Source organism: Durio zibethinus, chromosome 2, assembly GCF_047325235.1.
Source record: "Durio zibethinus cultivar Kanyao isolate XHJ-2024 chromosome 2, ASM4732523v1, whole genome shotgun sequence".
In the NCBI taxonomy this organism is placed as follows: domain Eukaryota; kingdom Viridiplantae; phylum Streptophyta; class Magnoliopsida; order Malvales; family Malvaceae; genus Durio; species Durio zibethinus.
In genome coordinates, this window is record NC_143163.1 from 3,121,807 (window position 1) to 3,135,787 (window position 13,981).

At 31.6% G+C, this 13,981-nt stretch overlaps 2 protein-coding genes across 3 annotated transcripts; both read left to right on the top strand.

Annotated features, from left to right (window-relative positions):
• Positions 1 to 851: 851 nt before the first annotated feature.
• Positions 852 to 1,717, top strand: LOC111308251 (uncharacterized). The gene has a single exon (XM_022906563.2). It carries the CDS (start codon positions 962 to 964, stop codon positions 1,508 to 1,510), a length of 549 nt encoding a protein of 182 aa, XP_022762298.2. The 5' UTR covers positions 852 to 961; the 3' UTR covers positions 1,511 to 1,717.
• A 6,935-nt stretch (positions 1,718 to 8,652) lies between these two features.
• LOC149519884 (protein SHI RELATED SEQUENCE 1-like) lies at positions 8,653 to 9,837 on the top strand. 2 transcript variants are annotated; one of them, XM_089745965.1, is made up of 2 exons: positions 8,653 to 9,043; positions 9,328 to 9,837. In XM_089745965.1, exons 1-2 carry the CDS (start codon positions 8,785 to 8,787, stop codon positions 9,702 to 9,704), a joined length of 636 nt encoding a protein of 211 aa, XP_089602091.1. In that variant the 5' UTR covers positions 8,653 to 8,784; the 3' UTR covers positions 9,705 to 9,837. The 2 variants fall into 2 exon arrangements, with proteins under 2 accessions (XP_089602091.1, XP_089602092.1); XM_089745966.1 differs by having other exon boundaries at positions 9,334 to 9,837.
• Positions 9,838 to 13,981: the final 4,144 nt, after the last annotated feature.

The following is a 13,981-nucleotide window of genomic DNA, read 5'->3' on the forward strand; positions in this document are numbered from 1 at the left end:
AGAAAAGTTTTTTTATTGCTAGCTATTACTTCCAGGCTATAACATATCCTCCAAAGTTATTGGTACAAATAATTTTACGATATTGCCAACTTCTTATTATAAACATTACTCAGTTTGCCAAATTACCAAATATAGTTTTAGTTTTAGATAGAAGAAATAGCACTATTTTAAAATTGTTAACCGAACCAGATTTATATATTAAAAATAAAAGACTAGGATTTGGTTGGTTGTATTTTTTGAAACTTAATTTTTAATACTTTTGATTTATAATAATAATAATAATAATAATAATAATAATAATAAATTATTAAGTCTGAAATAAATAAATTTATTTAAATTGGTTTAGATAAAATTCAATCCTTTTATTGTTTAATAAAAAAAATTATCCTTTGGTTAAAAAAAGAAAAAGAGTGAAATATACATAATTTAAAATTTAATTTAATTGAATTATATAATCATTATTAATAATTTATATTTAACATATTTAAATTCAAATTTTATCATGCATTCTTCTGTTCATTATTTCAAACCATTGATATTTTCTTAAAATATTTTTTATCATGCCCATTATATTAGGCCTAGTTGTTTGAACCCTTACCCATTTTAACCCCCAAAAAACCCTTGCACACTCGCGAGGAGAACAAAAAGGAGGAGAAAAGGACCGAAAGTTTCCATTTTGGATTAAAAAAAAGGTGAAAGGGGAAAGAAAGAGAAACTTTGGGGCGGAGGAAAGGAAAGTTAAATGTTTACCACGTGGCAGGCATCTATTGGTTGAAAAGACGTGGACTACTAGATAAAAACATTGACACGTGATCCGCAACGTGTATCTCAGGATTGCTTGAGAAACTTTGAGAGAGTCGTGCCATATTACATAAAATATCGAAAAATAAAATCAAACTGCAACCGCAAAAAACTGTAAAAAAAACCGACTGAAAAAGAAAGAGAAAAGAAGAGAGGGAAAATGGAGAAGCAAACCAAATCTGAGGTTGTTGTTTTCCCTACCACGAAGGAAGACCCAGAAAAAATTTTCTTCACAGAAGAAGAAGAAGACGAAAATGATATTTCAAATTGGGAATTCATTAACTCCTCTGATTCTGATGCTGATGATGTCCTCTCTCTCTCTGATGCTTCTTGGCACTCTTCCCTTTCTTCCTCCCCAAAGGACAGCCCGATTCCTGACCTGATTCAAGATTATGATGATGATCATCATCATCAACATCACCTCGATTATGAGCCACTCCGTGATGGGTATGGTGAGCCATACATAGGTGATCAGGAAGAGGATGATGGTGATGATTATGATGATAATGAGGATGACGCTGATGGGTATGATTTGGATGATGAGTTGGTGCCACGTGCATTGAGAGGGAAGTTTGGAAGGCAAAGGATGAGGAAATTAGGGAAGAGGGCATTTGCCAAGATGCACACTTCAAAAAAGTCACCATTTTTGTATGTGAAGCCTGGGTGTGTTCATGGCAAGCATGGGCTTGGATTGAAGCACAGTTTCTAAAGAGAAAAAGTTAGCAACTTTGGAGGTGATTCATGGAGGAAATGCGCCATCTTTAATTGGGTACTTGTTGGAACCTTCATTTGATTTAGGTTGTAACTACTCTAGTTTGGATTGCTTAATTATTAGTTTTAATTCAATTTGACTTGGCTCATTTGGTTGTCAATTACCTAATTATTATGTTGGTGTTTATAAAATTCTATTCCGTAACCTCCACGGTGCTCTTCTGATTTTCTTGCCTCTCTTTCTCCTTCTCTGTTGTGTTTTTGTCTGGTTGAATGCTGATAATTCTGAGGAAAATGAGCGTCTTGAGATTGCGAAATACCAGAATGATTCTATTTGTGTCCCTTTGCTGTTCCTTGACATTTTTATTTTCCATACGGAGTGTGTTCTAGATGTGTAAAGGTCAATTCGGATATTTGTGAAGAAATTGGTTTGAAAAGATCTCAGAGGAAATGGATATCTAGTGGAGTTTCATATTGGTTAGAATAAGGATATTTTCATTGTTGATTAGGTACATCAACCATCTTAATGTTTTTTGTATGTTGTTTAAATGGTTTAAGTTGCATCTCAGGAATTTTGTGGGAAAATAGATGTGTGATGTGAAATTCAAAGATGACCATGAAAATGAAATGCATGTCAATAATTTATGAACTTTGGTGTGTGCCGAGTGGTCATCTTTCTTTGCCCCTTCAAAGTCCTTGTAATGGCATGGTTCTTGTGAATTGAGATGCCTGAAGAGCCACAAGATGGACTTCTTGAGTGGAACTTTGACATTAAGTATTGATTGTCAAAGATTGGGCTTGAATGCTAGAGAAATCTGTTCTTGGGTTAGATATATATTCTGAATTGATGTGGATGTGATTATATCAGTTTCTTTCTCTATGAGGTTAAGTTTTTTCTTGGCCAGAAAATAAGAGTGTTAGCGATATTAACTAGAATCAAAACCATCCCAGTACAAAGGCCCTCAAGGAAAAAGAGAGCAAACATAGCAACTCATGAACCTAAGGCTACAACAACCATCCCTTACTGGGAGCAGGCAAGCCATTCCTGCTTAGTATGCACTCCAGGGAAGATTGAGGTACTAACACCCAATTAGAGAGGCACTTTCCCTGTTTAAATTGGTTTTTCACCCAATCAGCAACCATATTGGTTTTCCTACGCACCCAACTAATCTTAAGGTCTTCAAAATAATGCCTGCAAGCCCTGATAAACTTGAGAACAGGTTCCACTTTCCAATAAACACTATTGTCTATCACCACGAAACTCGTTGCATAGAATTTCAGAATCTGGTTCCGCTACAGCTTTCTTGAAATTCATATTCTTGGCCAGGCCAATGCCTAACTTTAAAGCCAGTGCTTCACTGTCAAACTAAGTTAAATGGCCTTTTATCCGTGGTGATTTTTGGCATGAGTTATGCTCAATTAAGTATTAACTCTGATATACCTAGGGTAGGGCTTACCTTCTTCCGAGACTCTGTTGATTGGATTCTGTGCTATAGGGAGTGGCATTTGAATTTGTGAAGCAAAGAAACAATAGGGTTCGAAAGGGTGGTTGGGAAGTTATAGTGAACAGAGCTGGAAGGAAATTGTGATTGTTTTGGATTTTTTTTTTCCTTTTTCCCCATTGAAGATGTTGAAATTGAAGTATTGATTGAACATTGCAATACCCCCTTAATATTTCATCACCAATAATAAAAGGATGAGATATATATATATATATATGTATGTATGTATATTCTCTAATCCTTTGTACTTAGGGCCCATCCAACCATCCTTCCCTACTACTATCTGCCAAGTTTCCAGTAATTCAAGTAAAACTTACTCCAGATTGGGCCAAATCCATCGGTACTCGGTAGTATCAGTTCATCATTTCATTACTCTGACCACTGGCCCTAACCTCCCGCGACAGAAGAAGACTGAAGACGTGACAAGCCAGAGTAACCTTGGAAAATTTTGGCCATCCAAACTGAAGGGAAGGAAACACCATCGACTCTAACAGTCAGAATCACCATGGATTTAGATTAAATTTGGAAAAGAAAAGATGTGATACTGACCCATAGCAGAGAAAATTACAATGTTGCAGTCTCGTAGTGCTCGTAGTGCCCTTCATTTCTTCACACTTTTTTTTTTTTTCATCTAAACGAAGGTTTAGTGTTACATGTAAATCCCTAGGGAGCCTAAGAAACTAAAAAGCAAGGTGTGCATTTTCGTATAGGGCTTCCATCTCATTTCCTGCTTGTCTTAAATGACTAGAGAATCCTGATATTTGCGATGCAAATTATCAAAAAAGGAAGTGGGGGTGCCAATAAAATTTCAAGCTTGGGAAGAAAATGGAATCAGATAAAGCGTTTTGTCAATTCAAAATTCGACATTTCCACTTCATTTCCACCACTTTGCTTATCATTTTCAATACCTTGTGCTAGCCTGCTGCCTCCACCTTACTACATTATGTCACTAGACACTAAGGTTTAACTTTTTAAAAAAGTTAATGACATGAATAATTCTTAAATTATAATAAAATATTTAATGTAATATTTGAATTTTAAAAAAATTTTAATGTGACATTTGAATTATAAAATTTTTAAATTAATATGATTTATCTCTAATGTAATTAACTTCAAATGATAACATATGATAAATAAATAATTTTTCAAATATCATATTAATTAACAGATTTATAATTCAAGTATTACATTATAGATTTTTGAAATTCAAATACTATATTAAATAATTCATTGTAATTTAAGAATTATTCATGATATTAACCTTTCTAAAAACTCAAAGACTCCCAAATTCTCGCTCATTGCCCACCCACCGGCCTAACCACCACAGCCCGGAGACTTTTTTTAACTAGTGCTTCATCTTTGCCTTTTTCATTTCATGTCGAAATTCAAGAGTCTCCACTGATTGGCTTGATAATGGTTAAACAGTGGTACCAAATTTTTTAAAATGAAATTATTGCTCAACTCAATTGTTGGATCCCATAATTTTATGCTTATTATTTCACATTGTTATAGTTTCCTGCCACATGCGTTGCAGAAGTATTTTCCATGATTTTGGTCAGATGGAGTCTCTAAAAACTTGCCCAAATTTCAATCTAGTCTGTTCAACCTAGTCACTTGTCATATTTATTTCCGTTAAGGTTTAAAATTAGAGAATAATTATAAAATTTGAATCTCAATATTTATATTTTATATATTTTATTTTTAAATTACGGTCTGCTGTATACCCAAAGCAAATTTGGCCATTCAAAATGCCACAGATTTGGCAATTCCATCGAAACCAAACATCAGCTGTCACCATTGATCTGGAATTTTGATTCAACCTTTAAATATTCAATGCATTGATCATCAATCAAAGATAAAGTTATAGTTTCATAGACCCTTGGTTAAGTTAGTGATATTCAGTACATAAATTTCATGGCTAAAGATTTTTGTAATCACAGGAATTGCACATGTGGTGATGACTGCATGATGATTTTCCTTCTTTCTCATTGATTGTTATTTTTGAACATTAGAAACATTCTTAATGCGGCAAGCAGCTGCTCCAACGGTTATCATTTTCAAATCCCAAAAGGAGAAAATCTTCAAATATTATTAAAAAGAGTTTCATTTTCTTTTTCCCCACCAGAATTTCACTTCATTTTTTTTGCTGTCATTAGGTTTTTCATGTAAACGTTGTAAGAGAATCATCGCCCTTTCATAATTTTATCTGAATTGATTGATACAATTATTTTTTTAAATAATATATAATAAATTTAAAATTTTTAAAAATTTACGATTTCATTTATATAAAAAAAATATGAAAGATAACGAAATTAGTACAATAAGCAACTCTTGATTTCTTTTTAAATGGTAAATATTCTTCCCCACTGAGTATAATCTTAATGATAACTTGGTTGATTTTTGAATTTATTAATTCTATTTTTAATTTACATGAAATGAACAACTTAGGGTTGTTCAATTCTTTTATATATATATATATATTTTCTTGCAGCCATTAGTTCAGAACTTATGCCTTTTATCTTAATTAATTATTAAGTAATACTTGCCTTTCAAAAAAAAAAACTTAACAATAAAAAAGGAGCAAGAATCCAATAATAATAAAATATTATCAACATCTAATATGCCCAAACCTTTTTTTTTTAATTTTTTTATGGGGTTTCGTTTTCGGATAAAGATCTGTCCAACATAGCTAGCTGCTAGCATGGTGGTGCAGTACCACTGAAGTTGTCTTCAGATAATTTCACGTGGGGGTAGATTTTTCCAACTTATTTGTTTCTTTTGCCATTTTTTTTTTCAACTTATTCACTAAAATAGTAATTAATTACAGAAAAACTACTACAAAAAATATAAAATAAACCATTGCCTTTTCTTGAATTGCCAGTCGTTTGATAGAAAAACAACAGAAGAAATCATACAACCAGATATTGCCAACGTGGGTGCCCAAAGAATTGACCCTCCTGCCTCAATGCATTGAATAATGCATGTCGTGGCAAATGCTTAAAAGACTCGTCTCCATATTTTTAAAACATTATGCATGTTGTAGCAAAATTTTTTTATCAAATATAATTCAATTGGATTTATAAACATGTTTAATTTCATAAAAAAAAATCTTAAATTTTAATATGATATCAACTTAAGAGAAAGATTTAGATGAAATTCATAAATTTGTTTATTAAAAATAATTAAATTAAAATTAAAAAATTTCGTTACACAGTTAAGTAAATAAATTTGATATATATTTTTAGATATATATTTTAATAAAAATATTAATAAAATTTTTATCTTAAATAAATATTGATAATATTTTTAATAATTTTTTACATATTATTCATTTTATATTAAATTTTATTAATTTATTAATTTATATTTTTTATTAAAATTTTTTTAATTTTACAAACTTTATTTAAAAAATTTTCCCTTAAAAAATTTTCCCAACGTAATTCATGTAATTAAAGCAAATTTATTTGTACTCCATTAGCTTAGACCAATGTACTAACAGGGAGAACATTACTAAATGGCACCAAAAGAAGTTACTTTTTGGGTCCTGGACCTCCTGGTTACTTTACGAAATTGTCAGCTTAGATATATCTTTTCATTGTCTGGTTTTTTTTTTTTTTTTTTAAAAGGTACACATGGTCTAGTCAAGGGTAACGACCAATTTTCATCATTTTTATACACAAAAGATTGATTTGATTTTTAACAGCAGTTTTCTTTTGTAAAAGCCTTCATTAGCAAAATTTTTCTTTTACTTTTCGGATGGCATCTTTTTTTTTTTTTTTCCTTTTTAATTCGTCAATTTACATTATGTGCAGAAAAATAAGATAATACATCAAGCGCAGAAATTTGAAGGTATGATCACAAATTACTACTTTATATACATATATATATATATCTAGATTACAACTCTATGTATTATCTTATTTTTTTGGCCAACATAAAACATTATCATGATTTGAAACACCATAATTCCGTAGAAGAAAAAAATTTAAATAAATTTTTTTAGATAAAATTAATTAATAAAATTTTTATTAAAAATAATTAAATAAAAAATTTTAAATTGATATATTAAAATATCTTGTTATAAAAATTAAGTGTGCAAAAATTTTTAAAAAATTGATATATTTTTAAATAGATATTTTTATTACAAATTTTATCATAAAATTTATAATTTAATAAATACTAATTAAATTTCATTTTTTATTGAATTCTATTAACGAATACTATTGACTCATAAGAAGTTAATGTACTGCTAACATTTTATTATTGTTTTCAGATAGAATGTAGTAGTTACAACTTTTTGGTAAGTATTACTGTACACATATCATTTCAGGCTTTGCATAACATAAGATGGGAATTCTAAGTTCTGAAAATAAGATGAGATTGTTATAATACATTTCTTATAAAATTACAACCTAATTGAATTTATTAAAGGAAATTTTCTTTTTCATGGAATTTGGTCAGGGAAGTTAAATCAAGCATATAAATTTGAAAAGAAAGAGTAGCAGACTTTTCCCCCAAAACTAAGGATTTTGTGTCTCGAAAAAAAAACTAAAACTTGGATACAAGACATTGGATTCAAAGAAAATGGTAAGAATTGAACCAGCTAGGTCCGTCGTGGTCTGAGTCATTGGGGTTTTTTAAATTTTTTTCTTTCATGGAAAGAAAGCTACTAATAAAAGGCAAGGAAACAGTGTTCCTTTTTCATTAAGTTGGTTCCAGTTCCACTGAAAAAGATCGAAACCACAAGTTAGATGTTAGATCCCACTTTAACCCTTACATCGTACTCTCATTTAGGTGAAAATTTACAGAGTAGAAGGGGATCTAGCCCCAAAAAAAAACCCACCCAGCCACCCCTTCCAGGAGAGTTGAAGCCAAGGGTCGGAAAGGCGGGTTTTTGGGGTGCAAAGGACAAATTGAAAGTGAAAGCTGTCAGTTCTTTATCCAAAGTTCTACTTATCTGTGGAAGGGTGGGAATATGGACCATACCAGGAGTTGTTTGAACATCAAAAACTGTTTAAATGATTAGATCTATAATCTATTACTACTTTCTTAGTAGCTATTCCAAAGAGAAAATGCTGAGGAACAGGTATTTTTTTTTCTTTTTCTTTCCTCATCTTTTCTAACAGTTTCCACTTTCCACATAAATAAAAAACACAAGGAAAAGCCAAATTGTACGATAATGTTTATTACCAATGTAATCAGGTATAGGTGATATGAGGGGAAGCCAAAAAAAAAAGGGAAAAACAAATATATAGATTTGTTTATATTAATTTAATGTTTTTCTTGTGTTCTTTTATGTTTCTTAGAGAGTGGTTTCAATTCAACTACACTTGTGTAGGTGACGATCCTGTGGCGGCTGTTTACACTGCTGTGACTGTGATTCCATCTCTTAACTCTTGAATTCCTTAATTTTTGGTGATGAGAGACCAAAAGGAAAGACTTTCTCTTACTGGTTTCACAGCTCTGTAAGGGGAAAAAACAGAAAAAAAAAAGAAAAACTGAGAAATCCCAGCAAATTACATGAGCCATGAACTCAAAAATATCATGTCCAAACACCCACAAAGACAAACCCTATAAAGATAAAACACCAACATCATTTCTACCACCTCAACCACCCACATAGACAAACATCGTCCTTGTCAGTGTAGCAGTATAAAAGAAGACAAGAGGTTTGTCAAAGCTGAAGAAGAAGAAGAAGAAGAAGAAGAAGAAGAAAAACAAGATTTTGGAAACCAGGAAATGAGTAGCTTTACTACAAGTGCTTGAATGAATGATGATGTCGAGGCAAGGTGGATTTGGAGGCACAAGGTGTCAAGACTGTGGAAACCAAGCTAAGAAAGATTGTGGTTACATGAGGTGCAGGACTTGCTGTAGGAGCAAAGGATTTGAATGCCAAACTCACATTAAAAGCACTTGGGTTCCTGCCTATAGAAGGCGTCAGAGACACCAACAAGTCTCTTCTGTTCCACAACAGCACCTGCCAATCCCATTACAGAACCCTAAAAGGCTTAGAGAAAATCCTTCTTTAGGTACGCTAGCTTTCCACTTTGCATACATCATATTTATACATAGATCTATTTACTATCACTTTGCGTGTGGGATTGAGATATATTCATAGCAAGTTTCCATCCTAACAGCTCTCTTTTCTTCTCTTTCTTTTTTGTTTCTATGCCACTGTGAGAGTGAAATTTTGACAAGGACATAACCATACGAGGAGAGAAAACAAGCCGCCATGTCTCAATCTTTTTTCTATTGTAAAGTTGATTTGCTTAGTTTAAATTTTCCATTCTTTTTATTGAGTGTCCTTTTTTAGGGTTAGAAGTGGGAAATTTTCCGGCTGAAGTGACTTCCCCCGCTACATTTCGATGTGTTCGAGTGAGCTCCATTGAAGATGCAGCTGATCAGTATGCTTATCGTACGGCTGTGAATATTGGAGGGCGTGTTTTTAAGGGTATTCTCTATGATCAAGGCCCTGATCAAGGCCATCACTCTCTAGGCGAATGCTCCTCTCGAGAGACACAGCGGCAGCAGCCAAATCAAATAAATGTTGCTGCTCTAACAATGGCTACTACCACTACAACATCTTCGACTTCGGTTGCTGCAGAAACTCTTCTTCCTTTTGCATATGCATCTCCCTTTAATGCTTTCATGTCAGCTGGTACGCAATTTTTCCTCCACCCAAAATCTTAGCAACTTTTTTGTATATGGGGAAAGAGAAAATTTGAAAGAAAAAATTGCTTTAGAAAAGCCTTTTTGTTCCAGCAGTTTTAATCATCTTTTGGAACTTAGAAATCCTATTTCCCTGCCTTCTTTTGTCGTAGCAGCTGATCATCACTTGTAGCTGCCCTAGTACATATCTGATATTCATCAAAGTTTAAAGAAATAAAAAAGGGGGTGAAGTGATTTAGTTATTGTATTTTTGTTTCCAAACTCCAAGGCCTGCAATTATATGATCTTGTCTCTAATATTAAAATGCGGTGTAAACTACAGATTGGTTTAGCTGTTTGTCTTCTTGCTTATTTATTTTTTATTCATATTCTCTTATTAGTTCAATTTGAATCTGCATTCTCCTTGTTTATGAACTTAAAAAAAAAAGCCACTTTTTTTCCTGTTTATCCGTTTTTCTGCTGGTTTAAGAACCAGCTGCCGCCTGACATACAAAGCACTTCTTACATGTTCCAAAACTACAAAGATTTTTTGAGATGATTAAATTTTTAGTATATGTTTTATAGCTTGCTCCATTTGTTTTAATTTCCCAATGCATAGGGTATCAAACTTATCTAGCTATATTCAAAATACATCAGCTCTGAAGGAAACGTTCAAAAGGATTGATCAGGTTATGATCATGACCCTTACCCTAGCTGCTAAAACTGCAGAAAGATGAGCAAGGTTCACTTCATGTGCAAACTTATCACACTTTGTCACATTTTTTTTCAATTTTTTATTTTATTAATACATAGAAAGACTTAAATTATTGAATTTGCATAATGTCATATGCACTGCACATCTTCTTGTTTAGAATTATACTATGTTTTTCTTGTCAATGCATTGCACAAAACTTTATAAAATCTTTTCTCTGTGTCTAAATAATATATAGTATAATCCTGGTTTGATGCGGCACACACCTAATTATAAATGAATTTAATCAAATTTGTGGCATGGGAATCGACCCTAGCTATAGCTATAAAGCGTGAGCTAAGCTCTTGAGATGAATAATTTATAATTTAGCAGGTAAAAAAGACTGTGTGGGGGCATCTTATGGTAGAATTACTTTAATTAGAAAGCAATACATTATAAGCTTCAAATTTTATTTTTTATGGTAAAGACACAATCACACTAACTATAGGAAAAGATTGATGCCCCTTCAATCACCAAAAAAATAAAAAATGGAATATATCCTTGGTACTTGAAAGAGAAACCAGGTAACAAAGTCAATATTATATTTGCAGTGGTTATATTCTGCTTAAATGCATCTAGAATCAAACTGCCTCAGAAAGTTATGGAGTGGATTCCTCTCCCAAGTGATGAGCTTCCACTTCTATGGATGGCTTTCCTATTATAGTTAGAAAAACAGTATTAGAAAGAGATATTTGGTGCACATTATAAAAGCATTGATCTTAATCAATTAAGAAATCAACCTCACAGTTCATTGTATCGGATGGTTATTGGTTAAGGCCTGGCTAATTGAACTAAACAAGAACTATTAAACTTAATCTGATGATGACCGACACTTTCTCTGCTCTTCTGCCCTCTCTTTATTGTGAAATTTGCTGTCAGAATCTTAGAACTCCAAAACCAGTTCTCAGCCCGTGCAAGGTCAATTTTTATTCATGTAAGTATTTATGTTGAACATTGAGCATGAGACAGTGAGACTAAGCATTCCATTTTTAGTTATAGAATATTAACTTTCATTGGTATAATTACTGCACTAGGATTACTATATGTAGCTTTCCTTTAATATTGGTGCAGCCAAGTGTAGCAGCAGCAGCACGTTCTTTGGCTGTGTCCGCGGATGGAAATAGCTGACTCTAATATTACCAAAGTTGACATGAATTTTCTTTTCTTTTTTTTTTTTTTTTGCGAGTTTTTTAAGGATTTTTTTTAGTGCACGTACGAAATTTTTTTTACTGTTATAAATTTATTAAGGTTGATGATTGGATGAATATGAAAGCATTGATTGTTGAACATAATTGAAAGGGTTATGTACTGAAAATAATTAAAAACAATATGATTGAGGGGTTAGTGTATATTATAAGGTTTTGACAAGGCTCTAGAACATTTTAGAGGAGTTTTCTTTGACTATTGTCTTTGAACTGTCTTGGTCCATTTGGGTTTGTTCCCAGCAAAAGAATAAATGATTTACATTATGAAAAATTAAAAATTTTTATTATTTTCTTTGTTTGGTAGAAAAATATAGAAAAAATAAAGAAAACTGAATAAATTTGTATTTTTCTCTTCTTTCACATTCAATCTTTCAAAATGTGGAAAGAAAACATTCATTTAATTTAAATTAACAATTTTATTTATAATTTTACTCTTAACTTTTTTTTCCTTTTATTTTCATCCTTCGCGAAGAAAGAAAAAAGTTGTTCGTTTCTCACTTTTTTTTTCTTTCCTTTCCACCAAACATAAATATTGATATTACTCGACCTTTATGCCAAATATAAGCTCTAGCTGTTGATGCATGTGTTTTAAATTGAATGAAAAGTAAACTAGAAAGTTACACATGAACACCAACATTAAAGTGTTGAGTAAAGTATCGATTATATATGAAAAACAGGAAAAAATGTGAATTTGCCATACAAATTAGATTGGATAAAAAAAGATAGCTAATGGCAGTGCTAAATTGTTAAGTACACGAGGAAGAAACAGCCGATTCTTAAAGTATTTTATTTTGTGTGTATCAAACAGATGGTATTAATTACAAACTTCAAATTAGCCGATTCTTCTCACTGTATATGAATCTGAGTTGATCATCATCTGGAAGCTAGGCCATGAACTCTGGAATGCATTAAATCTGTTAGTGTGATGTTATTTTACATTTAATGAATATATAATATCTTGTAATTTTATATTCAGGTTGAATTTTTTCATTTATTGTCAATCGGTAATAAATTGAATGCTTAAAATGATATTAGAATTAGAAGTTTTTTTTTTTCATTTGTGTTTTTCAAATTTGTCACGTTCAAATTGATTTTAGGTTGGATACTTAACATGGTATCAAAGTCAAGATTTATTTCTGTTGCTCTTTTTTTGTTGCCATTTTCAAATTTTTCACTTAGTTTTCTTCATTCTGTTGCCTTTTCTAAATTTGTCACGAAGTCTTTTTCCATCTCTAGCTACAAGTTACAGGGGCAAGTTAAAATGGATTATTATATATTTAATAAAATTTTAATATATTATAATTTTATATTCAGATTGAACTCCTTCACTTAAAACTAATTGATAATAGAGCCAAGACTTTCTTTCTGTTGCTTTTCCAAATTTGCTTAAACCAATTAGTATCCGTTGCCTTTTTCAAATTTATCACATAATAGGCTTACTCTATCTTCATTTATACATGATAAGAGTTTGTTAAAATAGATTATCTCACATTTAATAAATATTTAATATTTTATAATTTTATATTCAAATTTAATATTTTAATTTATTATCAATTAATTTTAAGTTAGATGCTTAATAAAATCAAATTAATTATTTCGATGTAAAAAAGAATTATCAATTTTACCTTAAAAAGCATGCATATAATCCATCTTGTTGGAGTCAAATATGGTTGGTTTTCGTTTCTTCCCCTTGATTTTACTCTCTCGATTAACTCATCCGCTGTTATGTCCATGATAAGTGATTCCATTATGCTACTATTATTATGTTGATCATCATCAGATTTCATGGCTGTCGACTGTTGATCCAAATGCAGACATCTTTTCCGTGCCAGAAAATAGATTTTGAAACCGACATTAATAATTCCTTCCATGTTTCTTGTAAGATATGAGCAACTTTATGTTTCTCCATTTTTGCCAACAAAAACAGACAAAAAATGCAGCTAATTATTCACCGCTGCTTAATCACAGGAGAGCTTCTGTCTATTCAACAGTGTCTCAAAGGTTGGGTAAAAGAAATCATGACATACAAAATTTCTCCCTTACTTTTTTTTTTCATTTATTTGTTTGAAAACCTAATTTCCATGAAAAGAAAGGGTCCTAGCTACTCAGTCTAAAAACAGTTACCAGAAGAAAATTGTCATACAGTGACATCTCTCAAATTTGACGTGATTCAGTGATTCAATCAGGGAAGACAGAACTTTTATTATCGCCTTCAAAAGGCCATGTACATACTTTAGAGAAATCAAGTAAAAGAAAATGTTGTGATGAACCCTAGTTTTTTTTAACAGTGGTAACTCTAACCCTAGTTTTTTTTAACAGTGGTAACTCTAACCTACCCTATGTTGCTGCTACAGCAAGAGTGAG

Coding starts and splice junctions, on each gene's coding strand:
- LOC111308251 (XM_022906563.2), top strand. CDS start 962: ATGGAGAAGCAAACCAAATCTGAGGTTGTTGTTTTCCCTACCACGAAG.
- LOC149519884 (XM_089745965.1), top strand. CDS start 8,785: ATGATGATGTCGAGGCAAGGTGGATTTGGAGGCACAAGGTGTCAAGAC. Junction 9,044..9,327: donor TAGAGAAAATCCTTCTTTAG/GTACGCTAGCTT, acceptor GTCCTTTTTTAG/GGTTAGAAGTGGGAAATTTT.